Here is a 27,442-nt window from a genome sequence, read left to right as displayed (position 1 = left end):
GATGGAGCGAGAGTGGGGTATTGGTTAGATTGAGGTGGGGTGTTGACCATAAAGCTCTAGTGGCAATTAGGAAGGAATGTCCTAGTGTTGGCCTGCCAGCTGCCCTGTGATGGCAGGGAGCGGATTCAGGGAGCGAAACCAGAGGGAGCACAAAGTATCAGGCAAGGAGAAAAAAGTGAGTATGAGATGATGCTTTTCTTAGTAGCAGCTCTATCCTCTGCTGCAAGGGTGGAGGTAAGTTCATGGTCCAGGAAAACAGCAGGACGGGTTCTCAGATGTATTTTGAGGGAGACAAGATCCTTTGGGGCTGGGCACTGTGGCAGATAGCATGGTGTCATCTTTTAGAGTGTAAAACCTTTTTTGGGGGGGCAAGTTAATTTGGAGGTGACAGGTTAAGTTGTGGACCAGGCACATGGAGCTTTAAGACCAGTGGTTTCTGGAGAAACAGTGACAAGCTTTGGGAAGGGGTCTCGGGCTCCAGTTCCCACTGGAACTGTTGGGATGATGCCTCCTCCTGACAAGTCCGTTACCTTCGTCGTTTCCTTTGGCCTGTGAGCAACTAGTTACGTTAGAACTGACAAAGGAGGTCAAGTGCTGGATGAAATCAGTTGGAAGTTAATTTCAAATGAAAATGTTTCAGCTGGAAGCCCTTTCAGCCCATGGAGTGCAGCCTCTGTCCCAGCCCCATCACCCACCAGCCCATTGCCCTCAGTGCAGCACCCACCCGGCTCTGAAACCCCTCCAGGGACGGTGACTCCAGCAGCTCCCTGGGCAGCCCCTTCCAATGCCTGACAACCCTGTCAGCACTCCTCCTCCTCACACCCAGCCTGAGCCTTCCCTGGTGAGAATGTCCAGATCATGTCCATCTCTGTTCCACCTGTTTTAATTTAAAATGCTTGGGAATAGCCTCTGCACTCAGTGCCACCTCCTGTCAAAATAACAGTGACTGTTGGAGCCACCAGTGATGCAGATTCATCCTCTCCAGTGAGGAACAGTGGGCAGAGCTGTTCCTGGCTGAGCTCAGCTTGGCATTGGAGACTCTGAAATGGAGCCATACATCTAACCAAAGCACTCCTCTTTCCATCCCCAGGAGGTCCCCCATGACCTGTGTCCTTCAGAACTGGTACTTCCCTTCCAAATGGGAGCTCGGGGTTAGTGAAACGATGGCAGAGGGGAAGAATCCTGGCTTTTTTCCATCCCTAAGGCATTTTAAGGTTTGGATATGTATTAATAGAACATTAAATAGGTGAAGTTCGTAGAATTATAGAATAGTAGGGCTTGGAAGGGACCTTTAAAGCTCATCCAGTCCAACCCCCCTGCCAAAGCAGCTCCCATCTAGATGGGGGTCACACAGGAACGTGTCCAGGCGGGCTTGGAAACCTCCCAAGGAGCCTCCACACTCTCCCTGGGCAGCCTGGGCCAGGGCTCCCTCACCCTTAAGTTTCTCCCCTGGCTTTCTAAAGACCCCAAAACTGAGCTGTAGACTTGCCCTTTTCTCAGTACCTGGCAAAGGGCTCCTGTGGTAACTCCATAAACAGAAGAAGTGGGAAGAATCAAATACTTGAGTGGTGTGTTGCACATGGGATCTCATCCCCACCCCCCGTATTCCAGCGAATAAGAGGTTTCCCTCTGAAAGGGAAATGTTGTTCAGATGCTGCTGAACAATGCTGCTCCAATTAAAGCCAATATTTTTGTCTGGGTTGTCGGGGTTTTTGTTTTACCCTCCAGTCAAAGAACTTTGGTCTTTGTGGCTTGCTTTGTGTACTCAGCGCTTTACAGTTCATCTTCCTGCTCCGCAAGCCTACGAAAAGCCGACTTGATAGGTCAAAAGAGGAGTAGCTGTTGACACTGGCAGCGAGGAACATGTAAAGAGAAAGATAAACAGAGGGAAATCAGAGACTGGATAAAGTAGATCTCCAAAGATAAAGTTTAGTTAACGATAATGAGCTGGCCTTGTTTAAAAAGACAGCTGCAAAATAACCCAGTAGCTCCATGTGCTGGGGTTAAAGTTGACCTCGAATATACGTTTCATTGCTTTTCATAAATAAATAGTGGAGGGAAGATCTGGCAAAAAGCAACATTGCCCCCCACCCCTCTTCAGCAGAGTGTTTGATGTTAACAAGTTCTCGGGGTGTTTACTCTGTCCTCTGTGCTGGCTGGCGGAGCGGCTCTCCTGCCCTTGAACCGAGCGAGAAGTCAAATAAACCCACCCTCTCTCCTGCCATCTGCCTCTTACCATAACAGCCCTGGGGCACTGCCTCGGGCTGCAGGATTCCCGGGTCTTCCCACCAGCTGAAGAAATTGGGCAGAACAGATAAAACTGCCCAGAACAGAAACAGGAGCAGGACTTGCCTGCATTTCTCTCAAGCCGTTATTCCAAGCCCAGAGTGCAGTGTGCAGGGAGACGCAGCAGTAAGCAAACAACTCCATAAGCCTGTAGGGATTGTTTTCTTACTGTTGGAGTCTTTTTTTTTCTGTTTTGCATACAGATTTTACAGAGATGTTCTGGTGATAAAATACTGTTGTTTTAGCACAGTCTGGAGAAGAGGAGACTGAGGGGGGAGCTGATTGACAAATATCTCACTGGTGGGTGTCAGGAGCTTGGGACAGCACTTTTTTCTGTTGTCTCCAGTGACAGGACAAGGGGTGATGGGATTAAACTGCAACACAAACAGTTCCATTGAAACATAAGGAGAAGTGTGAGCTGAGGGAGCCCTGGCCCAGGCTGCCCAGGAGGGTGTGGAGGCTCCTTCTCGGGAGGTTTCCAAACCCACCTGGACACGTTCCTGTGTGACCTGATCTAGGTGGGAGCTGCTTTGACAGGGGGATTGGAGTGGATGAGCTGTAAAGCTCCCTTCCAACCCCCACCATGCTGGGATTCTGTGAGTCACTGCTTTCCAAGGAGCTGGATCCAGAGAGCAACAGCAAACGGCTCTGTGAGCACTCGCTAATCAGGACTTAGTTTTCCCAAGCATGTGTGCTGTTGCACTTGTTTCTGGGTGCTGGCAGTAAAACCTCTAGTTATTGTCTGTGTGTTAGACATGTATATAAACACATATCTGATGTATGAGATGTTTAAAAGAGATGTTGAGTGTTATCAGCAGTAAAATTGTATGGGCAGGCTGATAAATGAAGTAACCGTGCTAAATGAACTCAGATCTCATTCATCATAACATTACGCATTACACAGAAAGTTGAAGTGAACGACAGCAGCAGATGAGGGGTTTTTCTTTCTCTTTGGAAGAGAGGGCAGTTGATGGAGATTGTGAGAGTCAGAAACACTGTTTTGGAGACTCACCTCCTGCAAGCTAGGATGCTGGTTTCACGATTTAGTTTGTATTTTGGTGCTTTCATGATTTAGGTTACGTTTTTGTGGTGGTAAAAGTGAGATCTTGCCTAACCAAAGAGTGAGGTGTGATATCATAGAATGTTAAGGGCTGAGAGGGACCTGCAAAGCTCATCCAGTGCAGCCCCCTGCCAGAGCAGCAGCACCTAGAGCAGGGCACACAGGGACTCATCCAGCTGGGTTGGAATGTCCCCAGAGAAGGAGCCTCCACAGCCCATCTGGGCAGCCCCTGCCAGGGCTCCCTCACCTCAACAGGGAACAAGTTTCCCCTTGTATTGCTTTGGAACCTCTTCTGTTGCAGCTTGTGCCCATTGCCCCTTGTCCTATCATTGGCCATCCCTGAGCACAGCCTGGCTCCAGCCTCCTCACACCCGCCCTTGATGCATTTGGAACATGACTGAGCTCAGCCCTCAGGCTCCTCTTCTCCAAGCTGCAGAGCCCCAGCTCCCTCAGCCTTTCATCAGAAAGGAAAGGACTGTCCTCATGTAGAAGCAGCCATGTAGATAAAAGCCCACCTCATGGATTCTCCAGAAGCAGAGATGAGAAAGCAGTGTGGGTTTGCAAACAGACATGAGAATGAGGTTAATATTTGTGGTTTTGGGGATGTTTGTTTTTGGTAGACATTTGGCATTGTTTGACTGTGAAGAGTGCGAGGAGGAGCAAGCAGATGTCATCTCCCCATAAGCAGGTTTGGAGCTGTGATGAGCGGTAGCCGCATCACCGCAGGTTCATAAAAACTTGTAAAACAAGCGTGGCCTTGTGATAGATGGTCAAATGATTATTGTTGGCAAACAATATTATCTCCAATAGATAAGCTGTTTACTTTGGACTTCAGTTCCTCTGCATGGAAAGTAGCCTCATTTGTCACGGCAGCGTGGGTGCCTCATGCTCCAGCTGTGGGGTAAAAAAAAAAAGGAAGAAACTCTTATATTTAAGAATTGTGCTTGGAAATGTGGTGAAGTTCAACTGGTAACTCGTTCGTACAGATGATTTCTGTATTGCAAAGAACATTGGCTCTTGCGTGGTGGTGTGGCGTGCTTTGGTTGTTTTAACCCCCTCCCCAAATACTTTGTTGTAGGAGAGTTAAAAGACTAAATCCTGAAAGTCAGAGCTTAGACATCTGTCTGTTTGTTTTGTAGCTGTTTCAGTGCCTCATCTTAGTCTGGAGCTCGGTGCTTTCAACTCCTGTAATCAGGCGCTATGCATCCAGATCCCGGCCGCTTACAGGCACTGCTCTTCGTCACTGCCTCCGCTCTCCTCTCTGCCGCCAGGGGCTCAGGTAAGGCCTTCTCACCAGAGCTTTCTGGTGAGACATAGAATCGTGGAATGGTTGGGATTGTAAGGGACTTGTAGAGATCATCCTGCCCAACCCCCTGCCAAAGCATATCCACCTAGATCAGGTCATGCAGGAACGTGTCCAGCTGGATTTTTGAAGACCTGCAGAGAAGGAGCCTCCACACCCTCCTCAAAAGTCTCACCATTTGCTCTTCCAGGCTTCCCAAGACCTTGCCCCTCTCCTCCTCTCCTGGCTAGGCACTGCTTTCCCTCTTATTCTCCACTTCCTGCCCCATATCGAGCTCAACACCTGAACCAGTTCTGTTGCACTACCTTACAATCACCCACGACAGCTCTGCTCAGCTTCAACCATGTCTTGAAGGATCCTCCTGCAAACACCCCCCTCCCCACTGCTTCCCAAAGGGCTGGTGAGGCAGCAAGTTTTACTCTTCCAACCAAGTTACTTTTTTTTTTTTAATCACAGAATCCCAGCATGGTGGGGGCTGGAAGAGACCTTTAGAGCTCATCCAGCCCAACCCCCTGCCAAAGCAGCTCCCACCTAGATCAGGTCACACAGGAACATGTCCAGCTTGAAGAGCTCCAAGGAAGGAGCCTCCACACCCTCCCTGGGCAGCCTGGGCCAGGGCTCCCTCACCTCAACATTAAATGGCTTCTCCTTATGTTTCAATGGAACTCTTTGTGTTCCAGATTCATCCCATCACTCCTTGTCCTGTCACTGGAGACAACAGGAAAAAAAAGTGCTGTCCCAACCTCCTGACACCCACCAGTGAGATATTTGTAGCTATTACTTAGCTCCCACCTCAGTCTCCTCTTCTCCAAGCTGAACAGCCCCAGGTCCCGCAGCCTTTCCTCACAAGGAAGATGCTCCAGTGCCCTGAGCATCTTGGCAGCCCTGCACTAGCCTCTCTCCAGTAGTTCCCTGTCCCTCTGCAGCTGGGGAGCTTGGGAGCATGGAGCACTTCATCATGGAGCGCTCCAGCACAATCTTACAATGAACAGATAACTTGGCTTTTGAAGACTTGTCTCAAAACAACTTGAACGTGGGAGGACTCTTCATTACAGAGGTTTGTTCTCTGGGACCTCTGATTTTTTTGCTGTGTGCAGAGCATCTTGTGTTCCCATGGGATTGGGAAGGGCTTGAAATTTGCAGGGGGAAAGGGGAAGAGGAGCTTTGAAACGTGAACGCTGATGCGTGGCTGGAGTTGGAATGGCTCTGGCTGCTTAACAAAGGAGAGGGATGGTTTTAATTGCCACATCTGCTCTGTGTAGTCAGCTTGTCTTAACGTAACCACACAAAAAAAGAAGCTTTTACTACTTTTAGCACTTCATAGCCAATGGTTATAAGCAAATGGGATAAGTTTTATTTTTCCAGCAGTCGTGGGAGATAAATTCCATCTGCAGGGTCACTGCTACCAGTCGAGCGCTCGGCAGTAGTGTCACACTCAGAGCAGGGCAAAGAGCAGAGGGATGGTGCAGTTGGTGGCTAGCAAACTGAAAAGGTCACTGCTCTGCTCTTATTTCTGGAAACCCAAACTTGGCTGAAGGGGAGAAATGGCTTTGTGATGTGAAGCTGAGGGCGGGCATCTGGAGTCCAGTGAAACGCTTGGATGCCATTTTTATGGATTTCATCTCTCTTTGTGAAGTGAAGCCATGCTCCAGTTCCCAGGTTTATTTTGAGTTTGTGCAGATAGTTTATGGTTCTGTTAAAAATGTGCAGTTTCTCATCTGAAACTCATAAGTGGAACTTGGATGGACTGACTTGAGAAGCATAAGCTGAGGGCCCCACCTACGAGCGAACCGTCTGTTCTTTGGGTGTTGTTTAATATGGACTTGACCCACGTTATCTGGGATCCCTTAGCTCATCTGCAAGCTAGGAATTATTTCTCCCTGCCAATGTGTCCGTTGTAAAATACTATTCTCTCCCCTATTTCCAACCAAAGAAGAGTTATCAGTGTTAGTTGCCCTTTGCTTGGTCCCTTCAGGCAGAGTCTTCAGTGGAGAATTCCGCAGCAAACTAATGGGAATCATTCCCAGCATTTCATTGGCCAGCAGAGCAAAAACATTTTCCTCCAACAAGCAGGAATTTTCTTCTGGCAAATAAATGGATTCTCAGGACCAAGTTTTGTGGAGCTGAACCTTTTATTTATTAGCAGCTTTTTCCTGTTTCTCTTCAGCTTTGCTCAGCAAAGATAATGGATGTCCAATCCATCATCCTTGTCCTGATGAAGACCATGGATTTGGAATTAAGAACAATGTTTGCTGTTCATCCAGCTTTTTCTCTTTTTTCCTCCCTTCCCTCTTCTTCTCCTGCTAGTTTTAATTAGTTCTGCAGACTGGGAGACGGGGCTGCAAACGTACCTGGCAGCCTGCTACCATTGCTAGCATTTTACAAGTCACGTCTGGGACTGCTTCATCTGGGACAGATCAGCTGCAGCTGCCTGTTCCCAAACTCCTCTTCTTCAGGTGATGGCTGCTGCTTTCTCTCTCTGAATAAATCCAATGGGATTGCAGTTTTTGCTGGCAGGGTGCCTTTGCCTTGTACCCCCTTGGGGATCTGTCTCACCCTTTTTGTGGGGTTTGGATCTGGAAGTTTTAGAGAGTGGCAGACTCCTTGGAGTTCTCTTGCAGAGTTCTCTTGCCTCCTTGAGTGTCACAGTTTAGAGCTCCTCTATTTGTCCATGTGTGATCTGAATAGTCTTTTAGCTGTGTTTAACATTCTGATGAAAGAAGTTTGCTAGGTCTGTGACCAGGGGCAGGAGCCTTGGGAAGAGGGCAGTGCTTGAAGCTGCTGCAGTCCCAGCCCTGCCCTCACCCTGCCCAGCCCAGCACCACCCCACAGCCCTCAGCACCTCAGCCCCACGGCTTTGGGATCCCTCCAGGGCTGGGCACTGCCCCAGCTCCCTGGGCAGCCTGGCACAGGGCTGACACCCCTCTCAGGGAAACAGTTCTGCCTCAGCTCCAACCTCAACCTGCCCTGAGGCAACTTAAGCCCATCTCCTCTTGTCCTGTTATTCATCACTCGGGAGCAGAGCCCAACCCCCAGCTCACTGCAGCCTCCTGTCAGGGAGCTGCAGAGAGTGCTGCTGGCTGCCCTCAGCCTCCTCTTCTCCAGGCTCAACACCCCCATTCCCTCAGCCCCTCCCCAGCCCCTTGTGCTCCAGCCCCTTCCCCAGCTCAGTGCCCGGCTCTGGCCACGCTGCAGCCCCTCAGTGTCCCTGTGGCAGTGAGTGAGGGGCCCAGCACTGACACAGCCCTGGAGCTGCAGCCTCCCCAGGGCCCGGCACAATGGAGACAAAATAACATAGCTCATGGTCAGCCTTTCACATCATTAACTTCCTCACTTGTGTTCAGAAAAAATTCACTAACTGAGTGTCTTTGTTCTCTCTTTCAGATCTCACTCCCCACTTTGTTGCTGAGCCCTCGTCCACTGTTCAGAAGTCTGGTGGGCCCGTGCAACTCCGCTGCTCTGCTGAGCCCTCCACAGCTCACCTTTCTTGGCTCTTCAACGGGGAGCCTCTGGACAGTAAGGCAGGAGAAGTGGAAATCCAGTCTGGATCTTTGAGAATCGTCTCCCTCAGCCTGTCTACCTCTGGTCACTATCAGTGTGTTGCTAACAGCAGTGTGGGTGCTGTTGTGAGCAGGCCTGCAATGGTATCCATGGGCAGTAAGTTTCTGTATATTCCTCTCTCCTTGCAAGTTATATAGGCTTCAGCTGGTTTGTATGGTTGTAGTTTCTTGGGCTTTAGGAAAGACCTAGTTTCAAGGGGCTTGGTAGTTCTTTTGGGGTTTTTTTCACCTCCTCAGCCAGTACCTGGTGAAAAATGTATAATCAATTTTACACTAATTGATTATCTTTTCCTGTGTCTGAGACACAGGGATGCAGCCCTGGAACAGATTCCTCAGAGAGCTTTTGGATCCCCATCCTTGCAGGCTTTTAAAACCTCCCGATCAAAAACCACACCTGATCTCTTTAGTGTTGGTGATCAGCCTCATTTTGAGCTGAAGGTCCTCAAGCACCCTTTCTGGCAAATATACATACTATTCACTGAAGTAACACTCATTTCAGTGCACTCACTGGCAAATACAAGGTTCCCAAAACCTCTTGAAAGAAAAGGTCTTGAAAGATGAAAGCATGCTTGAGAGCTGAGGAGAGACAAAGGACAAACAACTGGGAGCTGCAAGTTTTCCTTTTTACTTGGAGCGTTTCGCTTGGTCAAAACAGCTAGGTGCTTGTCAGGTGTGGACAGCCTTCTGTCCTTTGAGGGCACAACTTCCTTCCCCTCAGTGGCACTGGCCCTTCCAAGCAGTCTTTGCCTTGGTGCTAACTCTGTAAATTATTTGCTCTTACTTTAGAAGAGGGAAGGGCAATGTTTTGCACATGGAGAGGAACGACGTGGTGCTGAGAAGGGGGAACACAGCGTTTCTCTGCGCGTGTGAATTGTCCGCCTGGGATCGTGGGGCTGCCTGAATCAGGCCTTTGTCAAGCAGCATTTGAGTGATTTCTCTGTAAGGGTACCTCATCTATGGAGCATGTCCAAAACTCCCCTGGGAGGAAAATTTCTTACAAGTGAGAGAAGTGAGTGTTTTGGTAAAGTACTGACCCATAGCAAGACCCTCTCAGGAGAGCTGTAAGGGTGGCTAACATAGAAAAACTTCACAACCTGGAAGATGCTTTGAAAGTGGAGGGAGCAGAGGAGCAGCTTTCACACATTTCTCCTCCTTTTAAGATCCTTAGCAGCAAATGAAAAGGTGCTGTTGGCCGTGGAGGCTTCCTGTGTGCCTCATAGCTGCTGTCAATGAGCAGGAGCTGTACTCAGTGTAGTGTTAACTAGAACCACAGAAAGACAATTTCTGTTCCTCGTGGATAGGCTTCCTGCTGTTAGTGCAAATTCTCTTCTCTAGTGCCTTTGTCTCACTGCAGTCTCTCCACTATCTCTACTTGCTGTTCCTGGAGCAGTTGAGGGAATAGAGGCACTATTACCCCTTACTTTTCCCATGTAGAAGCCAGCTCTTTCTGTAGTAAAGGCAGTGCAGAGGGTTTATGCTGTTAGAGGCTGCAGAGTACACCATGCCTATCGATACAAATGCCCAAAGGCTGCACCAAAGAAGATAACCAGCCACATTTTAACCATAAGTGTTATTGCCCATCCCCTTTCGTAGGCCATGACTGCTTTTAACCTTGTGCTGGTTCTCTTGCAGATTTGGCTCATTTTGACACATCTGTGCAACCTGCAATTGCAGCAGAGGAAGGTGGTTCAGCTTTCATTGGATGCAAAGTGCCAGAAAGTAACCCTAAAGCACAGGTTCGCTTTCAAGTGCGGGGCAAATGGCTGGAACAATCAACAGGTGAGATGTTTGATGCCACTGCTCAGCAATGTAAATATCCAACAGAAGCTTATTTGGAAATAAAACCCACCAAGCTTTCAGCAGCTTGCAGAAGTTCCTGGGCAAATCACTTCAGCTGAGCCTGCCTTTGTCAGTGCACATCCTTTGCATGGCAGTGCAGTTTCGTTGTGATCCTGCACTGATGGATCTGACAAGTCACTTAAAGAGAAATGAAAAAGGAAGCCTTTCTTTTTTGGAATCTTAAGTTAAAATCCCACTTTTCTTTTCCCCTTTCCCACTTGTTTAGACAATTACCTGATTCTTCCATCTGGAAACCTGCAGATTGTGAATGTATCTTTAGAAGACAGAGGATCCTATAAATGTGCAGCCTACAACCCAGTCACCCACGAGCTCAGGGTGGAACTCACCGGACGGAAGCTTGTGGTCACACGTGAGTGTTCAGTTCAGCTTTCCAGGATTAAGACATCTCAAACCAAAGACATCCTTCAGTTTTTAGCAGGGATATAATCAGCCTAAATACCCTCTGATCTCAAATACCACGCTGTATGAAATCTACCCTGCGTTATCGGTCTTTGCTCTTTGTTCAACTCTCATTTTCCTTTCCTGTGGAGGAGCACAGTGTTGGCAGTGGCCCGTTTCCATGGGCCAACACTCCAGTCACCAAACTGACTTCAGAGCAAGAAAGCATTCCAGAATTGTGCTTAGTCACTAACATAAATGACTTAGTGTCATGGTTTAGGCCCATCCAAGGACAAAAGACCACTATCAGGCTTAAGTACCACAGACCCTGGGGCTCCTGGAGGACATGGAGGGTTTAGTTGCCACTATGGTCTGGGACAAAACAGACCAGGCTACTCAGCTTGGGGAAGAAAAGGAAAACTTAATTTAATGCAGTTTCAACTGAAATATCCAAAGGAAAACCATATAAAGTAGGGTGAATGATGGAAGTGCAACCAGCACTTCCCCTTTTCCTCCGCCCCTCCTCTCTTCCCCAGCTCAGAGCCCTGAGCCCAATGTCATTACCTCCTCTCCTCATAAGCGGTGCTGGGGGCAGGGAATGGGGGATACAGTCAGTCCTTTCCAGATGTCTCTTACTGTCTTTTCCACACCAGGCAGCCCTGCATGGGCTGCTCTGATGGGGCACTGCCTGGTGTGGAGGAGACCCCAAGCTGGAGCAGGGGAGGACTGACGAGGAGCACTTCTTCTCAGGAGTGAGAGAAGCAGCAAGAGACATCAGGAAAGGACTGACTGTATCCCCCATTCCCTGCCCCCAGCACCGCTTACGATGCTCTGGGTTGAGGTCCAAAGTGCTCACTCCCTCTGACCCAGAGTCTCCAGCTCTCAGCCCCTCTGTCACGGGATCTCTGCTCCTCCCTTTGGGCTGCAGGGATGTCTCTGGTCTGGCATCTCTCCTTCTGTCCTTTCCTGACTGTGGGGTCCCCATGATCACCTCATTCTTGCCCTTCCCTTCTGCCTTCTCCCACACACTTCAAATTCCTGTCCTTAGATATGATGGCAGAGACACCAGATGGGCCTAGGTGGGATGGAGGTGGGCCCAAACCTCAGAAGTAGGGGAAAGTCTGAGAACTCTTTACCAGGCGTCCACTGCAGCCCCCTGCCCCTGGTACCAAGCAGAAAACAGCTCCTCAGAAACCCATCACACATGGCAAACCTCGAGACGGGAGGATGGGAAGGGAGAGCGTGGTTTAAAACACTTATTGCTAAGCCTCATCTCCTTCCTTCCAGGCTCTTCTTCAGGTGAATTCCACATCCTTCACCCACTGGTAGCCCAGAGCCTGGCAGTGCCCCGGCACAGCGCTCTGACGCTGGAATGTGTGGTGGGAGGGTCACCTCCAGCCTCCATCCGCTGGCTCAGGGACGGCCGGGACGTGCTGAGGAGAGGCAGGTGGAAGCAGCTGCACTCCCACCTGGTGACAGACAGGCTGGAGATGTCCGACTCGGGAAATTACTCCTGCGTGGTGGGAAATGAGTTTGGAGTGGTGAAATACGTGAACTATTCACTTACTGTACTTGGTAAGGAAGGAACTGGCACGTGCAGACAAGAAATGTTTTCTTTGTATACTTGCTGGTTTGGGCATCCAGCAGAGTGTGGGCAGCAGGGCCAGGGAGCTTCTGCTCCCCTTTTCTCTGCTCTGCCACAGCTGCTGAGGCCTCAGCTGGAGTCCTGTGTCCAGTTGTGGGCTCCCCAGCTACAGAGGGGCAGGGAAGTGCTGCAGAGAGGCCAGTGCAGGGCTGCCAAGATGCTCAGGGCACTGGAGCATCTTCCTTGTGAGGAAAGGCTGTGGGACCTGGGGCTGTTCAGTCTGGAGAAGAGGGGGGAGTCTGGACTAGACTGAGGGGGAAGCTCATTAATAGCTACAAATATCTCACTGGTGGGTGTCAGGAGGTTTGGGCAGCACTTTTTTTCTGTTGTCTCCAGTGACAGGACAAGGGGTGATGGACACAAACTGGTACACAAATAGTTCCATGGAAACATAAGGAAAAACTCTTTCAGTGTTTCAGTGAGGGAGCCTTGGCCCAGGCTGCCCAGGGAGGGTATGGAGGATCCTTCTTGGGAGGTTTCCAAACCCACCTGGACACGTTCCTGTGTGACCCCATCTAGATGGGAGCTGCTTCTGCAGGGAGGTTGGACTGGATGAACTCTAAAGATCCCTTCCAACCCCTCCATGCTGGGATTCTCTCTCATCCTAGAGCATATTCAAGTAAAGAACATCGATATGTTCATGATGACTGGATCTCTGCATCTCTCCCAAATTAAAACCCATAATTATTTATCTCTGCAAGTCCTTCACAGTCTGAATTAATCAGTCAGTAAAGGATAACAGACTCCAAGGGAAGAACTGCTGTGTTTATTTTTCTGCAGAGTGCCAAGTGTAGATGGGAGACAGTGACAATAAAGTGCCAGAGATCAGATGTTTCTCTTTTGAGGTTGCATATAACCCAGAAAGCTGGCGAGGAGAGGTGACACGTTTGGATGAGGATGAAAACAAAAGCAAAAGAAATACATTTGATCTCTCTTGTGTGGATGCAAGTCATTCCTAATCTCCCTTTTCCTTTGTGACAGATTTTCCTGTCAGGTTTTTGTCTCTGTGTTTGGTGTTTGGGTTTTGAGCCATATGCATTAGGGTAACTCAGATAAACAAACCCTTTTGTCACGGATATTGCTGGCCAGTTATTGTGGAGACACGGGTGTTTTAATTGCAGTATTCATGCAAACACTTGACTCCTTGGAATAAGAGGGAGAGGCCGTTAAAATAAGCAAGGCTGGGGGAAAAACAGCTTTAGAGCTGATAAGCCTGTATCACATTTTGCATGACTTTCACAGCCTGATTTCAATAACATCAATTGTCCCGGGCTGCGCAGATCCTGAAACAATTAGACCATCAAGAACTGAAGCTGCATTATTCAGTATCCACCAGTACTGCAAAACAAAGTTGTGGCACTGTTGGTGCTGACTTAGATTGCAAATTGCATTAAGCTTAAACAAATTTTCCCAAACTTGTTTTGTCTTGAAAACCGAAAAATAGGACTAGTGCTCTGAATTGCCAAGTGGTGACAGGCTGTGTGTGGGCAGGAGAAATCGTTTTAGCTTCTATGATGTGTAGAAGTTGAACATGGTCAGTGACAGGAGCTGTCAATGAAGCATGAGTATGTACATCCTGAAAACATTCAAATCCTTAATGTTTATCAATATGTAAAGAGCCAGGCTGTGCTCACTGATGCCCAGTGATAGGACAAGGGGCGACAGGAGCAAGCTGGAACAGAAGAGGAAATGAGGGAACAGAGGCACTGTCAGCAAGTTTGCTGATGACACTAAACTGGGGGCAGTGGCTGACACCCCAGAGACTGTGCTGCCATCCACCGAGAGCTGGACAGGCTGGAGGGTTGGGCAGAGAGACATCTAATGATATCCAACAAAGACAAGTGTAGAGTCTGGCATCTGGGAAAGAACAACCCCATGTACCAGCACAGGCTGGGGGGTGAACTGTCAGAGAGCAGGGTAGGGGAAAGGGAGCTGGGGGTGCTGTGGGCAGCAGAATGAGCAGGAGCCAGCAATGGGCCCTCGTGGGCAAGAAGCCAATGGCAGCCTGGGCTGGGTTAGAAGGACTGTGGGCAGTAGGTCAGAGAGGTTCTGCTCCCCCTCTGCTCTGCCCTGCTGAGCCCACAGCTGGGATGTTGTGTCCAGTTCTGGCCCCTCAGTCCCAGAAGGACAGGGAGCTGCTGAGAGAGTTCAGCACAGGGACACAGAGATGCTGAAGGGAGTGGAGCATCTGCCTTGTGCTGAAAGGCTGAGGGAGCTGGGGCTCTGCAGCTTGGAGAAGAGGAGCCTGAGGGCTGAGCTCAGTCATGTTCCAAATGCATCAAGGGTGGGTGTGAGGAGGCTGGAGCCAGGCTGTGCTCAGGGATGGCCAAGGACAGGACAAGGGGCAACAAGCTGGAACAGAAGAGGTTCCAAAGCAACACAAGGAAGAATTTGTTCCCTGTTGAGGTGAGGGAGCAGTGGCAGGGGCTGCCCAGATGGGCTGTGGAGGCTCCTTCTCTGGAGACATCCCAACCCAGCTGGATGAGTCCCTGTGTGCCCTGCTCTAGGTGGTGCTGCTCTGGCAGGGGGCTGCACTGGATGAGCTCTGCAGGTCCCTCCCAGCCCTTGAGATTCTGTGAGGTATTGTTTGAAAAACGGGGACTTAGGCAACAATCCACACCCTCTGGCTCACATCAAGTTATTCCCCTCTCTAGAACCCGCCTCCATCACCAAGGGGCTGCAAGACCAACGCGTGGCCTCCGGAGCGACGGCGCATCTGTGGTGCGAGGCGCGCGGCAGCCCCGCTCCCAGCCTGGCCTGGCTGCACAACGCCGCTCCCCTGCGGCCCTCGGCGCGGCACGTCCCGGCGGGAAACCGCCTGCACATCCACGGCCTCAGCCAGCAGGACTCGGGCCTGTACCAGTGCGTGGCCACCAACGGGCTCGGCTTCGTGCAGTCCACCGGCAGGCTCCGTGTCCAGCCAGGTACGAGCCCCTCGAGAACTCACTTGAAACCTTTGTACTTTGTTCTGGCTTTTGTTCCCTTCCCCCAGTGGGCACAAGCTGGAACAGAGAGGTTCCAAAGCAACACAAGGATGAACTTCTTCCCTGGCAGGGGCTGCCCAGATGGGCTGTGGAGGCTCCTTCTCTGGAGATATTCCAACCCAGCTGGATGAGTCCCTGTGTGCCCTGCTCTAGGTGGTGCTGCTCTGGCAGGGGGCTGCACTGGATGAGCTTTGCAGCTCCCTCCCAACCCTTGAGATTCTGTGAACTGTGTCTCAGCACTATTGACCTACGAGGAGTTACACATCTTCCTTATCTTCTACTTTAAAACATGAAGCTTTTGATCTCTCTGTACCAATGAAGATGAGCATGAGGTAGCCAGAGGCTGGTGGAGCTGATATTTTGTGACCTGGGCCAAGCCAGTCCTGCCTGCACTGCCTCCCTTGTCTTTATTATTTGGAAGATGTGAAGTATGGTTTGAGTGTAGTTCTCTATCACCTTTTTCTAAGCACATGTCTCAGCTGGTCTCTTCAGTCTGGAGAGGAAATCTGGAGAGGCTGCCTGGAGAAGAAATAACTGTTCAAATCACAGAATGGTAGTGTTTGGAAGGGACCTCTGGAGATGATCTAATCCAACACCTCTGCTAATGCTGGATCACCTAGAAAATGTTTGAAAACAAGTGTGCATGAGTTTTGTTTTAGTTGTATGGACTCATTTTAGCATCAAGTGTCCTATTCCTTAACCATACTCATCCTTTGTAGGCTTTTTCCCCCTAGGCAAAGGTTCTAGGCCAGCTGTCATCTCTCCACCTGCGAGCATCGCTCTGATGGATGGTGGGGAAAAGTGTGAAATACAAAATTACACAGCTGGCTCCCTGTTGTAAGTGAGAAGTGTCTCCAGATAAGAAATTAACACCAGGAACATAGTGTAGTTGTCCCAGGGAAATGAAGCTGAGCTGGCCTTGTGGACCAGTTCCTCTGTTCCACCTTAGGCAGGGGAGGAAGGGCTGTGTGTGTCATGTGGACTCAGCATTCTTATGTGTGATAAAACCTTTGTGGGTAGCTTTTTTTTTGTGTGTGTTTCTTGACCTTGCTACTAGGAAAGACAATTCCTATCCCAAAAGCAAGATGGGAAAGAGGTATTTCCTTCCTTCCTTCCCATTGTGATAAGAATGGGTTCAAGCTCCCTCAAGTTCCCTTCACAAGCACTAAGATGCAGAGGTTTAGTGATGTGGGGTTTCTCAGTGCAGTAAATTTAGCTGGATGTCAGTGAGACTTAAGGTCAGTGGAATTTAATAAGTGGGCCTGTATATCAAGTCCTTTGTCACCACCTTGAAAACTCATGTATATAACTTGGATCTCTGCTTAGAGCTTCACTTAGAGGAGTAACAAGAGAAGAAACCTCAAGAAGGCAATTCCATTGCGTGGCTTTGTAAGTAAGTTCTTGTTGGACCTTGCTAAGTGGAAACACAAAACTAACTGTCATCCCAGAGTTCAGTCTCTTCTCAAATAGAATCCCCCCACTGCTTTGCCTCAGAATTTCATGGCAGTAAGTTTGTTTTTAACGTCCTGTTTATGAACTTTTGTTGGTGTATGTTGTAGCAGCTGCTGCTGATGCTGCAAAGGGTGTTTGAGGCATTTGGTTTTGATATCAAAGTCCTTACGTAGTTCCTGGGAGCTGTTAAGGTTTTGAAACAGTTTCCCACCGTGCCAAAAGCCATGTTCAAACATTTTTTTAACCAAGAATTGCTGTCAGGTAGCACTTCCATACACCTGAATGACTTAAGCCATGATTCCAGCGCATTTCTTTAGTAGTAGGATCCATCTAACCAACTCTCAGCCTCAGGAGCTTGTTGCCCTAATTTGCCTTCTGTAAGCACACATTGAGGAGCTCATTTGGCTGAGAAATATATCTTTACTCTTTTTTTTTTCCCCCTCCCCTTTCTGCTGGATCTGTTCCACAGTGTGATTCATTGCATGGGTTTAAAAGTGGGCAGGGCAACTCAAGCTGCCATCATAGTGAGAAACCACCAAAATGTAAGATGATAGCCTGAGGATCCTGTAGCCACAGTGCTGCTTTGAAGTCTTTTTTAGACAGTTGTGCTGTTTTTGCATGCATGGCAATAGCTTCCTAGAACTACTAAACATGGGGTTAATTCTCCAAAAGAACTTTAATCTAATGGAAATGAAGGAGCAAAAAATATGTCCCAGGAGGTCTGAGTAGCAGGCAGGTGAGTGTAAAAGACAAGAGAGAGAGGAAAGCTCATCCAGTGCAGCCCCCTGCCAGAGCAGCAGCACCTAGAGCAGGGCACACAGGGACTCATCCAGCTGGGTTGGAATGTCTCCAGAGAAGGAGCCTCCACAGCCCATCTGGGCAGCCCCTGCCACTGCTCCCTCACCTCAACTGGGAACAAGTTTCCCCTTGTGTTGCTTTGGAACCTCTTCTGTTGCAGCTTGTTGCCCCTTGTCCTGTCATTGGCCATCCCTGAGCACAGCCTGGCTCCAGCCTCCTCACACCCACCCTTGATGCATTTGTAACATGACTGAGCTCAGCCCTCAGGCTCCTCTTCTCCAAGCTGCAGAGCCCCAGCTCCCTCAGCCTTTCAGCACAAGGCAGATGCTCCACTCCAGCATCTCTGTGTCCCTGTGCTGAACTCTCTCAGCAGCTCCCTGTCCTTCTGGGACTGAGGGGCCCAGAACCTGACACAATATTGCTGCAGATGGGGGGATGACATAGCAGAGAGTTGGCTGAAGCCGTCTCACAGAGATGCCCAGCACCTCTGAAGAGTGTTAGGGTGACCTCAAAGACTTGCCAGGCACAGGTGACTTGGCTGAGATGCGGAGCTCAAGTTTGCAGAGTGATTTCCCAGCCTCTGTTGTGGCACTCGGAGAGCTCATAAGGAGGGAGGATCCTCTGGTGGTTTCAGCAGCAGGGAAGCGAGGCCTGGGAATGTGATCTGTTTGCTCTGTTGCCATGCAGGCCCAGGCTTAGGAGCTGCTTGTATGTTTGCACCCCTGTTTCAGAGAGGGTGTAGAACAAGGAAAGGCACTGTGAACTACAGCAGGTGGGTTCAGAGGGGTGGGGAATAGTGTCTGCAGGAGGAGAAGCTGAAAAGGTGAGGGCTCTTTGCCTTCAAACTGAGACAGCCATAGGGGAGACTTGACATCCAACTGTAAAATACTGGATATTGTGGAAAATATGAGTAAAAGTTATGAATATATTCCTTTAATGCCCAAATCTGAGACATTTGGTCCTTCTCTGCTTGCTGTCAGATTTGGGGGGCCTATGGCCTTTGATCAGAGTATCATAGAATGGTAGAGGTTGGAAGGGACCTGCAAAAAAAAAGGGACCAAAGCAGGTCCCACCTAGATCAGGTCACACAGGAACGTGTCCAGGTGGGGCTTGAAGAGCTCCAAGGAAGGAGCCTCCACACCCTCCCTGGGCAGCCTGGGCCAGGGCTCCCTCACTGAAACACTCAAACAGCTTCTCCTTATGTCTCAATGGAACTCTTTGTGTTCCAGCTTGTGCCCATCACCCCTTGTCCTGTCACTGGAGACAACAGAAAAAAAGTGCTGCCCCAACCTCCTGACACCCACCAGTGAGATATTTGTAACTATTACTGAGCTCCCCCCTCAGTCTCCTCCAGACTGACCAGCCCCAGGTCCCGCAGCCTTTCCTCACAAGGAAGATGCTCCAGTGCCCTGAGCATCTTGGCAGCCCTGCACTGGCCTCTCTGCAGCACTTCCCTGTCCCTCTGCAGCTGGGGAGCCCACAACTGGCCACAGGACTCCAGCTGAGGCCTCAGCAGCTGTGGCAGAGCAGAGCAAAGGGGAGCAGAAGCTCCCTGGCCCTGCTGCCCACACTCTGCTGGATGCCCCCAGGCTGCCGTTGGCTTCTTGCCCACGAGCCCACGTTGCTGCTCAGGGGCAGTTTCTTCTCAGCCAGCACTGCCAGGTCCCTCTCCTGGAGCTGCTCTCCAGCAGGTCACCCCCAGCCTGTGCTGGCCCAGGGGGTTGTTCCTCCCCAGCTGCAGGACTCTGCCCTTGCCCTGGTTGAACCTCAGCAGCTCCCTCTATGCCCAGCTCTCAGCCTGCCCAGCTCTCACTGACTGACAGCTCAGCCTCTGGGGAATAAGCCAGTGCTCCCAGTTTGGTGGCAGCAGGGAACTTGCTGAGGGTCCCTCTGTGCCCTCACCCAGATCAATGATGAAGATGTTGAACAAGATCGGTCTGACCCAACTCAGTGCTGAGGAGCTGGGTTATCCAAGGAAGAGTGATCTCCAGCAGCTAAGGGGAAAGCGATGGCACTGCGAGGAGCAGCTGAAGCTGTTGCATAATGACCCAGCAGTGAGAGCTGGTGGATTGGCTCAGATGGGTAGCAATTATGCCACAAACTTAGCAAAAAGAGCCCAGCTCTGAGGCGCTGAATGGAAATTGTTCCCTGGGGCTTGTTTTCCCAAGCCAGAACACAAACTCTTGGCGGGTTGTGGACGCCTCCCCTCTCCCAGCAATAAACACAGCCATGGCTGCGGGTCTCCTGTCACCAGCCTCAACCACAGCTACTTCTCCCCTGCCCAAGAGTCCATTTTTCCCCCCTGGGCCGTGCCCACCCACAAATCCTCCGGGTCCACCACGATGCTCTGGGCCTTCTGCCTTCCCCAGAGGGTCGGGCATTTGTTTCCAATCTTCACACGCGGCGGCTCGTCGCTCTTCCTGCTGCTTCACTCACAGTTGTAGCTGCTTTTTTGCTTGGGGGCATGTGACATTTTAAGCAAACCCCATGTGGCTTTGAGGACATCCTCCCTGCCTTGTTCCCTTCTCCAGTCTCCCCATTTTTGTGGTATTGCTAAATAAATAGGCAGAAACAAACAAGGAATGCTGCTGAGAGCGTGTCTTCAGTCGAGGGGGAATAAAAAGAGGACTTTCCTTCTCTTCCCATCTTTTTAGAAAGTGGCCAAAAATAGCAGCCACACTTGCTGCTGGTATTTTAATGGAGGTTTGGAGGAATCCGAGTCAGCCAGGCTAACACTGCCTAGGCTTTACATTACCAAGGAATTTGTTTGTTTTGTAAACCAAGTTCCCTTCATTCCCTTCCCCTTCCAGACCCTGGCACATAACATAAACCTACACAAATCTGAAAGGACGGGCAGGGATAAGGACATCTGGCTGCAACCTCGAGGAGCCCTCCTTCCCAAACCTTTTTGCTTTGAGCACTGACGTTTACATGTCCTGGATAAGCTCAGATGTCCAACCTGCCACCCCTTTCCTGCCTTGGAATGCTGCTGAGCCCTGTGTCAGCCAAACAGTGCTGCTGCTTTTGTCTCGTGGCCTCTTTCGAACTCCTGATATTATATGTAATTACATGTGGGTGTTTCTTTCAGACCAGGCAGAGTAAATAGGATGAAAGAGGCTAGAGCAGGATTGCTAGAAAGGTGTTGGGATTAAATTGCATGTTAAATCTCCCGTAAACTCAGTTTTGTACTTGACATAAAGCTTCAAATGAAGCAGTCAACTCCCAAAGCTGATCGAAATTACAGCTAAAGCCTCAGAAGCTGTAGTGGGAGAATGTCCTCTTGTGCACACACCAGTTCAGGCCATGAAAAGTTCCTTGTATGACTGAACTTCATTTAAAATTACTCTGCTTGTGTCACAAGTGTTAGCTACGGTTTGGGTGGGGGCTTTGGCTTTCTTTTAACGTGCTTTGCCACTGCTTAATCTCAGAGTCGCAGAATGGGAAGGGATAGAAGGGACCTCTAGTGCTCATCCAGTCCAAACCCCTTGCTAAAGAAGCTCCCACCTAGATCAAGTCACACAGGAACGTGTCCAGCTGGGTTTGGAAAGAGCCTCCACACCCTCCCTGGGCAGCCTGGGCCAGGCTCCCTCACCCTTAATGATCCATTTGATCAGAGATCCCCATCAGACCATGCTTGCAGACGTTGCCTTTCAGGTTTTCTCTCTTTGCTACAGTGAAAGAACTCCACAAACCAAAACAAACAAACAAACAAGCTGTTCTGTCCTGAAAAAATAGCTGGTGTAGCTCTGCATGAGGCTCAGGTCTGTGCAAGGCAGCTCTTGAACTGGCTTTTTGAAGCGGGGCTTGTTTGGAAATGACTCTCTGAAGTGATTTAGTCCCCTCTGCACTGGGTGAGTGCACATCATGCTGAAGATGTAACCAGGCTCCTCCCTTTACAGTGCCTTCAGAAACTGCCCTGGAAGCAGCAGCTCCCCTGGAGATTGCCCAGAGCCAGGAAAGCGACGGGGACTTCGGTGCAGAGCCGTCGTTTGCAAGCTCTCCTCCGACAGACCCGCCTTCGGATGCGGCCGCCACCGACAGAACCTCTCCCGCTGCCCCCGAAGCCCCCATCATCCTCAGCCCCCCACAGACCCTCAAACCTGACATGTACAACCTGCTGTGGCGCCCAGGCCGCGACGGGGGCTCGCCCATCAACGCCTATTTTGTCAAGTACCGCAAGGTAACTCCCTGGCCTTTGAAGCAGATGGATTTCGTTGCTTTAGGCTTCTGATTATTGCCATGCTGGTGTTAACGAGACCGTGGTGTCAGGCCAGAGAGAATGTAGAGTCTAGTTGAAGCCAAACATTGCCTTGACCATGCAGGCAGCTACTTTTTAGGAGTGGCTGGAGTTGGTCACAAGCACACTGCTCTGTCTGGTTTGTCGTGAGACTTATTCAGCAGAGCTCAGGTTTTTAGTTCCTTTATGGTATATTGGTGGTTTCTGGGGAATGTGGCTCTGGGACATGTTGTACCCAACTTCAGTGATGTTAAAAATGCAGCCATGGGCATGAACTTCGATCTGGGTACACTTGAGATCAGAAAATAAGCAGAGTGTTAGCCTAATATGGCAGCTTTTGCTACTCTGTCCCAAAGACGTGCTGTTAGACTGAAGTTAGCAAATACACACCACAGAATGGTGGGGGTTGGAAGGGACCTCCAGAGCTCATCCAGCTCAACTAAAGCAGGTTCCCCTGGCTCAGGGGGCACAGGAATGTGTCCAGGGGGGTTTGGAAACCTCCTGAGAAGGAGCCTCCACACCCTCCCTGGGCAGCCTGAGCCAGGGCTCCCTCACTGAAACACTCAAACAGCTTCTCCTTATGTTTTAAATGGATCTCTTTGTGTTCCATCTTCTTCCCATCACCCCTTGTCCTGTCACTGCATACAACAGACAAAAGTGTCACCTCCTCCTCCTGACACCCACTCTTTAAGTACTTGTAACTGTTACTGAGCTCCCCCCTCAGTCTCCTCCAGCCTGACCAACCCCAGGTCCCGCAGCCTTTCCTCACAAGGAAGATGCTCCAGTGCCCTGAGCATCTTGGCAGCCCTGCACTGGCCTCTCTGCAGCACTTCCCTGTCCCTCTGCAGCTGGGGAGCCCACAACTGGCCACAGGACTCCAGCTGGGGCCTCAGCAGCTGTGGCAGAGCAGAGCAAAGGGGAGCAGAAGCTCCCTGGCCCTGCTGCCCACACTCTGCTGGATGCCCCCAGGCTGCCGTTGGCTTCTCGCCCACGAGCCCACGTTGCTGCTCAGGGGCAGTTTCTTCTCAGCCAGCACTGCCAGGTCCCTCTCCTGGAGCTGCTCTGCAGCAGGTCCCCCCCAGCCTGTGCTGGCCCAGGGGGTTGTTCCTCCCCAGCTGCAGGACTCTACCCTTGCCCTGGTTGAACCTCAGCAGCTCCCTCTGTGCCCAGCTCTCAGCCTGCCCAGCTCTCACTGCCTGGCAGCTCAGCCTCTGGGGAATCAGCCAGTGCTCCCAGTTTGGTGCCAGCAGGGAACTTGCTGAGGGTCCCTCTGTCCCCTCACCCAGGTGATCGATTAAGAAGTTGAATAAAACTGGCCCCTATACAAAGGTGAACCCACATATGAAGCTAAACTAACATTTCCTGAGCTGATACCTGCCTTGTCCTTAAACCTGGCATGTCAACAGTGTTCTGTTCTGATTCAAATGACAACCATGCAATGCCTGTGCCCGTTCCTCCATGCAGAACCAGTCTTCTCCACGGCAAAGCTGTTTGGTTTGTTTTCTCACAAGCTTTTTAATCCTCTACATCCTGATCTTGTCTTTGCCTGGAGGCAATGCTGAGATGTGTATTTTTTTTGACCTGTCAGTTCCTGAAAACCTGGTGCCAAGGCCTCTTGTTACAACTGCTCATCCAAAGGCGGCTGTTTCACGTCAGCACTGAAAGCTTTCAATACTTCTTTGCCCTCTGTGATGCTCACCCTTCACTCCAAACAATCCTTAGCCATGTCAGGTGCATTTCTCAGTAGGGAGTTCACCATGGCTTTTTTGTTCTAGGTTTGGTGTTCTCTTTGTGTCAAGTCATTTTATTGATTTCCCCTCTTTAAAGCTTCCTTTAACCTCTGAGTGGTCGCTTCAGAAGAAAACACTTGAGCAGAACCTCCGGCATCACCGTGGCCGTGACCCGCAGCCTTTAGCTCTGCTTCACGTGTTTTATTAAAGCCTTATACTGTTTAGCAGTTTATTTTTGGTACAATCTTTGTCTTTTCCTTTGGGATTTGGGATAATGTTTTCCTGCAAGGGTCAAGCCTTAAGAGCCTCTCTTGGATCTCGTTCCTTTCTCAAATGGAGCTGGAGACTTCACTGTTCAGTTAAGCAGTGGGTCCCTTTTGGAAAAAACAGACACAAAATAAGGGAGCGTGGCTCTGATGAACCCCAAATTTTCGGTCTCCCTGCTAACTTCTTCTCCAACCTCAGGAAATAACTAAGGCATGCTTTCTCTTGCCCGTTTTAGACAGTAATGCTGAAGTACAGGAATGTCTTTCTCATTAGGGTGTTGGGTGCAGCCCTTTAACGTCACACACGCTGCCAGATGGAGGCTGACTGAAGCATTTGGAATCATTTGCTTTCTTGCTGGTTTTGACTGTGAATGAAAATGCCCTGGTTCTTTGGGTTGTTTTCGCCAAGATAAGTGCACATGTGTGTACAGAGAGGGGAAGATAAGGGGAGTTTATTGGAGGAGCACCATGAAGGTAACTTCCAAAGTGCTGATTGTGCCGGGAGCGCTTGGAGATGAACCATAGATACGGAGTTTTAGCAAGTGCCACAGGCCCCGTGGATGCTCAGCTGTGAAAGTGCTGAGTACTACGTTGCCTTCTAAGCAGTTCAGTGACACTGAGCTTTCTCTCCTTGCCCCGTGCAGCTGGATGACAGCGCTGGTGCAGTGGGAAGCTGGCACACAGTGCGTGTCCCTGGCAGCGAGAACGAGCTGCGACTCACTGAGCTGGAGCCTTCCAGCCTGTACGAAGTTCTGATGGTGGCGAGGAGCACTGCAGGCGAAGGGCAGCCTGCCATGCTGACCTTCCGCACCAGCAAAGGTGGGTGCAGCTCTGTGCTCCCTGAGTGCTGCTGCGTGGCTGCAGAGCTGGCTGCTGGAAAAGGCCCTGGGGTTGTTAATTGACAGCGGCTGAGCAGGAGCCAGCAGCGTGCCCAGGGTGGCAAGAAGGCCAAGGGCATCCTGGCTGGGATAAGCAGTGGGGTGGCAGCAGGAGCAGGGCAGGGATTGTCCCCTGTGCTGGGCCCTGGGGAGGCTGCAGCTCCAGGGCTGTGTCAGTGCTGGGCCCCTCACTCACTGCCACAGGGACACTGAGGGGCTGCAGCGTGGCCAGAGCCGGGCACAGAGCTGGGGAAGGGGCTGGAGCACAAGGGTGCTGGGGAGGGGCTGAGGGAATGGGGGTGTTGAGCCTGGAGAAGAGGAGGCTGAGGGCAACCAGCAGCACTCTCTGACACTCCTTGACAGGAGGCTGCAGTGAGGTGAGATCAGTCTCTTCTAAGTAATGAATGACAGGACAAGAAGAAACAATCTCAAGTTGCCCCAGGGGAGGTTGAGGCTGGAGCTGAGGCAGAACTGTTTCCCTGAGAGGGGTGTCAGCCCTGTGCCAGGCTGCCCAGGGAGCTGGGGCAGTGCCCAGCCCTGGAGGGATCCCAAAGCCGTGGGGCTGAGGGCCAGGGGTTAGTGCTGGACTGGGCAGGGTGAGTGGGGAGGGCTTGAATTCAATTATCTTAAAGATCTTTTTGAGCCACAGTGATTCTGTGAATGCTTTCCTGGCTGGCCTGTGATTCAGAGTCAAGGCCTCGGTCCCCTGTGCTGTAGCGAGTCCTGTGCACTGAGCGTGTGTGTGAGGCAACAAACGGCGTTCAGTTATCCCATCCCTGAGCTGACACACTGTCTGTGAAATCTTTCTTAGAGAGAACATCAGCTTCAAAAAACACCCAGGCTCCTTCTCCACCAGTGGGCATTCCAAAGCATCCTGTCATCCACGAAGGGACGAACAGTTTTGGTGTCGTCCTTCCAGACCCGTCTCGGCACAGCGGAGGTTGGTGTTACAGAGGCTTTGTGATGTGTGCTGAAAGCTGCGTTGCAGACACATGCACCAAAGTCACCTTGTGCTTACCACTGCTCTCAATGCCTCTGTTACCTCTTGTGTTTCCTATTTACTTGCTCAGCTTCTGTGATACAGGTGTTTTTCCTCTCTTGGAGGATTTCTTCTCTATGTTTCCAGAGGGGAAAGTTGCTTTTGGGGTGAACTGAAAGATAATCTCATTCCATTCCAGTCAGCATTTTAAGTGCCTGCCTTGATACCTCAGGTTTCCACACCAATGTAGAGTCAGTGCTGTTTCTTAGAGACTTTGGAACCTGCAGTGGCTGTTTGAAGCCATGAGTGTAGCAAATGCCCGCCCTGAGCACGGGACGTTTCTGAGGATGCTGTTAGCTGCGTGTGTGGCTCTCAGATTACAAGCCTTCCATCTGTAACCCACCTTTTTTGTTAACTGCTCTGGTTTTCTCTTCCCCCATGAAAAATCCAGAGGAAGTAGGCAGGTGGGAGATGCTAGTGTTGGAGTCCTGAATTCTCAGAGTGGCTTGTTTTGAATGTTTTCCTGTGGTGTCCTGGGGATAAGCATTGTGATGGTGAGAAGATCCAACCACTTCCCAGTAGCTGGGATTTATTGGCCTGGGTTCCAGTGAAAGCTGCATTTTTACAGTCCTTTTTATCTCATCACAACAGCCTTTGAACTTCTGGACCGAGTTTGGGCAAATTTACACAGAGGGTGAAACCTCAAAGGTGAAACCTAAAGTTTGGGTCAAGCCAAAAGAGTGTAGAGGTTTTGCTGTTCCTTGCTCAGTTCCTGCTCTCACCCAGCTCCGTGTTGATAAATACAAGCTAGTTTAGTGAAGCCTTATGGCTTGTCAGAGTGGTTATCACCAGGTTTACTAACTCTTTCTGTTCTCTCTGTCCCACTGCTGTCTGTACCTTTCAGTGAGTGCAGTAAGTATATCATTCCTGGCATGCTTTGATTGCTCTCTGTTACCAGTAGTACAGCTCCTGTTAGTGTGAGTGGCTCAATGTCTCGTTGGAGATGGGGCAATTTGGAAGGGGGGGATGTTATAAAGAGCTTATCAGACTTTTCCTGTTCACTTCATATGTGTTTCTGTTTCCATGTAGACTGGGGTAGTGCAACACCGTATCTGATGGTATTGATAAAGTAATTGATTCCTCTGTTTTCTGCTCTTCATCATCTTTTCTGGAAGGAGGAGGGGAGGAGTTATTACAAGAGGCTTTAAGCTTCTCCTTGTTAATCCATGAAGTCTAATTTAATCAGCAGCAACCTGTTAAAACGGGTTGCTCCAGAAAACGAAGTTGCAGCTGACCCCGATCCCCTTGTCCCTGCATTTCACCCTTCAGTTCCAGAAGCTCCCGACCGACCGACGATCTCCGCGGCGTCCGAGTCGTCCGCCTACGTCACCTGGATCCCGCGAGCAAACGGTGGCTCCCCCATCACGGCCTTCAAAGTGGAGTACAAACGCCTGGCTCGAAACAGCGACTGGCTCGTTGCAGCCGACAACATTTCTCCTTCCAAACTGTCCGTGGAAGTGCGTAACTTGGAGCCAGGTATTAAAAACCATCTTCCCTTCGCCTCCGCTGCGGTTGCTGTTGTCTTTTGCTTAGGTGACTGCACTCCTGCTGAGAGAGTAACTGCAACTCACAGTCACAGAAGGGGAGGGGTTGGAAGGGACCTTTAGAGCTCATCCAGTCCAACCCCCCTGCAGAAACAGCTCACACCTAGATCAGGTCACACAGGAACATGTCCAAGGAAGGAGCCTCCACACCCTCCCTGGGCAGCCTGGGCCAGGGCTCCCTCACCTCAGCACCAAAGGACTTTCTCCTTGTGTTTAAATGGAACTGTTGTGTTCCAGCTTCATCCTGTCACCCCTTGTCCTGTCACTGGAGACAACAGAAAAAAAGTGCTGCCCCAACCTCCTGACACCCACCAGTGAGATATTTGTAACTATTACTGAGCTCCCCCCTCAGTCTTCTCCAGACTGAACAGCCCCAGGTCCCGCAGCCTTTCCTCACAAGGAAGATCACAGAATAGAATCAG

At 50.4% G+C, this 27,442-nt stretch overlaps 1 protein-coding gene across 3 annotated transcripts in view; it reads left to right on the top strand.

The window, feature by feature from the left end:
- CDON (cell adhesion associated, oncogene regulated) overlaps nucleotides 1–27,442 on the top strand; it is a 64,591-nt gene that overhangs the window by 15,312 nt on the left and 21,837 nt on the right. For 2 of the 3 annotated variants that reach the window (XM_062013953.1, XM_062013952.1), the window contains exons 2-11: nucleotides 4,486–4,625; nucleotides 8,034–8,306; nucleotides 9,842–9,988; nucleotides 10,275–10,418; nucleotides 11,735–12,022; nucleotides 14,747–15,016; nucleotides 21,226–21,506; nucleotides 24,204–24,378; nucleotides 25,249–25,377; nucleotides 26,746–26,952. In XM_062013953.1, the coding sequence (XP_061869937.1) occupies nucleotides 4,547–4,625; nucleotides 8,034–8,306; nucleotides 9,842–9,988; nucleotides 10,275–10,418; nucleotides 11,735–12,022; nucleotides 14,747–15,016; nucleotides 21,226–21,506; nucleotides 24,204–24,378; nucleotides 25,249–25,377; nucleotides 26,746–26,952 (1,993 nt within the window). In that variant the 5' untranslated portion in view covers nucleotides 4,486–4,546. Of the gene's footprint in view, nucleotides 1–4,485; nucleotides 4,626–8,033; nucleotides 8,307–9,149; nucleotides 9,219–9,841; nucleotides 9,989–10,274; nucleotides 10,419–11,734; nucleotides 12,023–14,746; nucleotides 15,017–21,225; nucleotides 21,507–24,203; nucleotides 24,379–25,248; nucleotides 25,378–26,745; nucleotides 26,953–27,442 lie in introns of those variants that run through there. The other variant, XM_062013954.1, reaches the window with a different exon arrangement.

The sequence above is a fragment of the Colius striatus genome, chromosome 23, assembly GCF_028858725.1.
Source record: "Colius striatus isolate bColStr4 chromosome 23, bColStr4.1.hap1, whole genome shotgun sequence".
In the NCBI taxonomy this organism is placed as follows: domain Eukaryota; kingdom Metazoa; phylum Chordata; class Aves; order Coliiformes; family Coliidae; genus Colius; species Colius striatus.
This window is presented reverse-complemented; position numbering and strand designations above follow the sequence as displayed.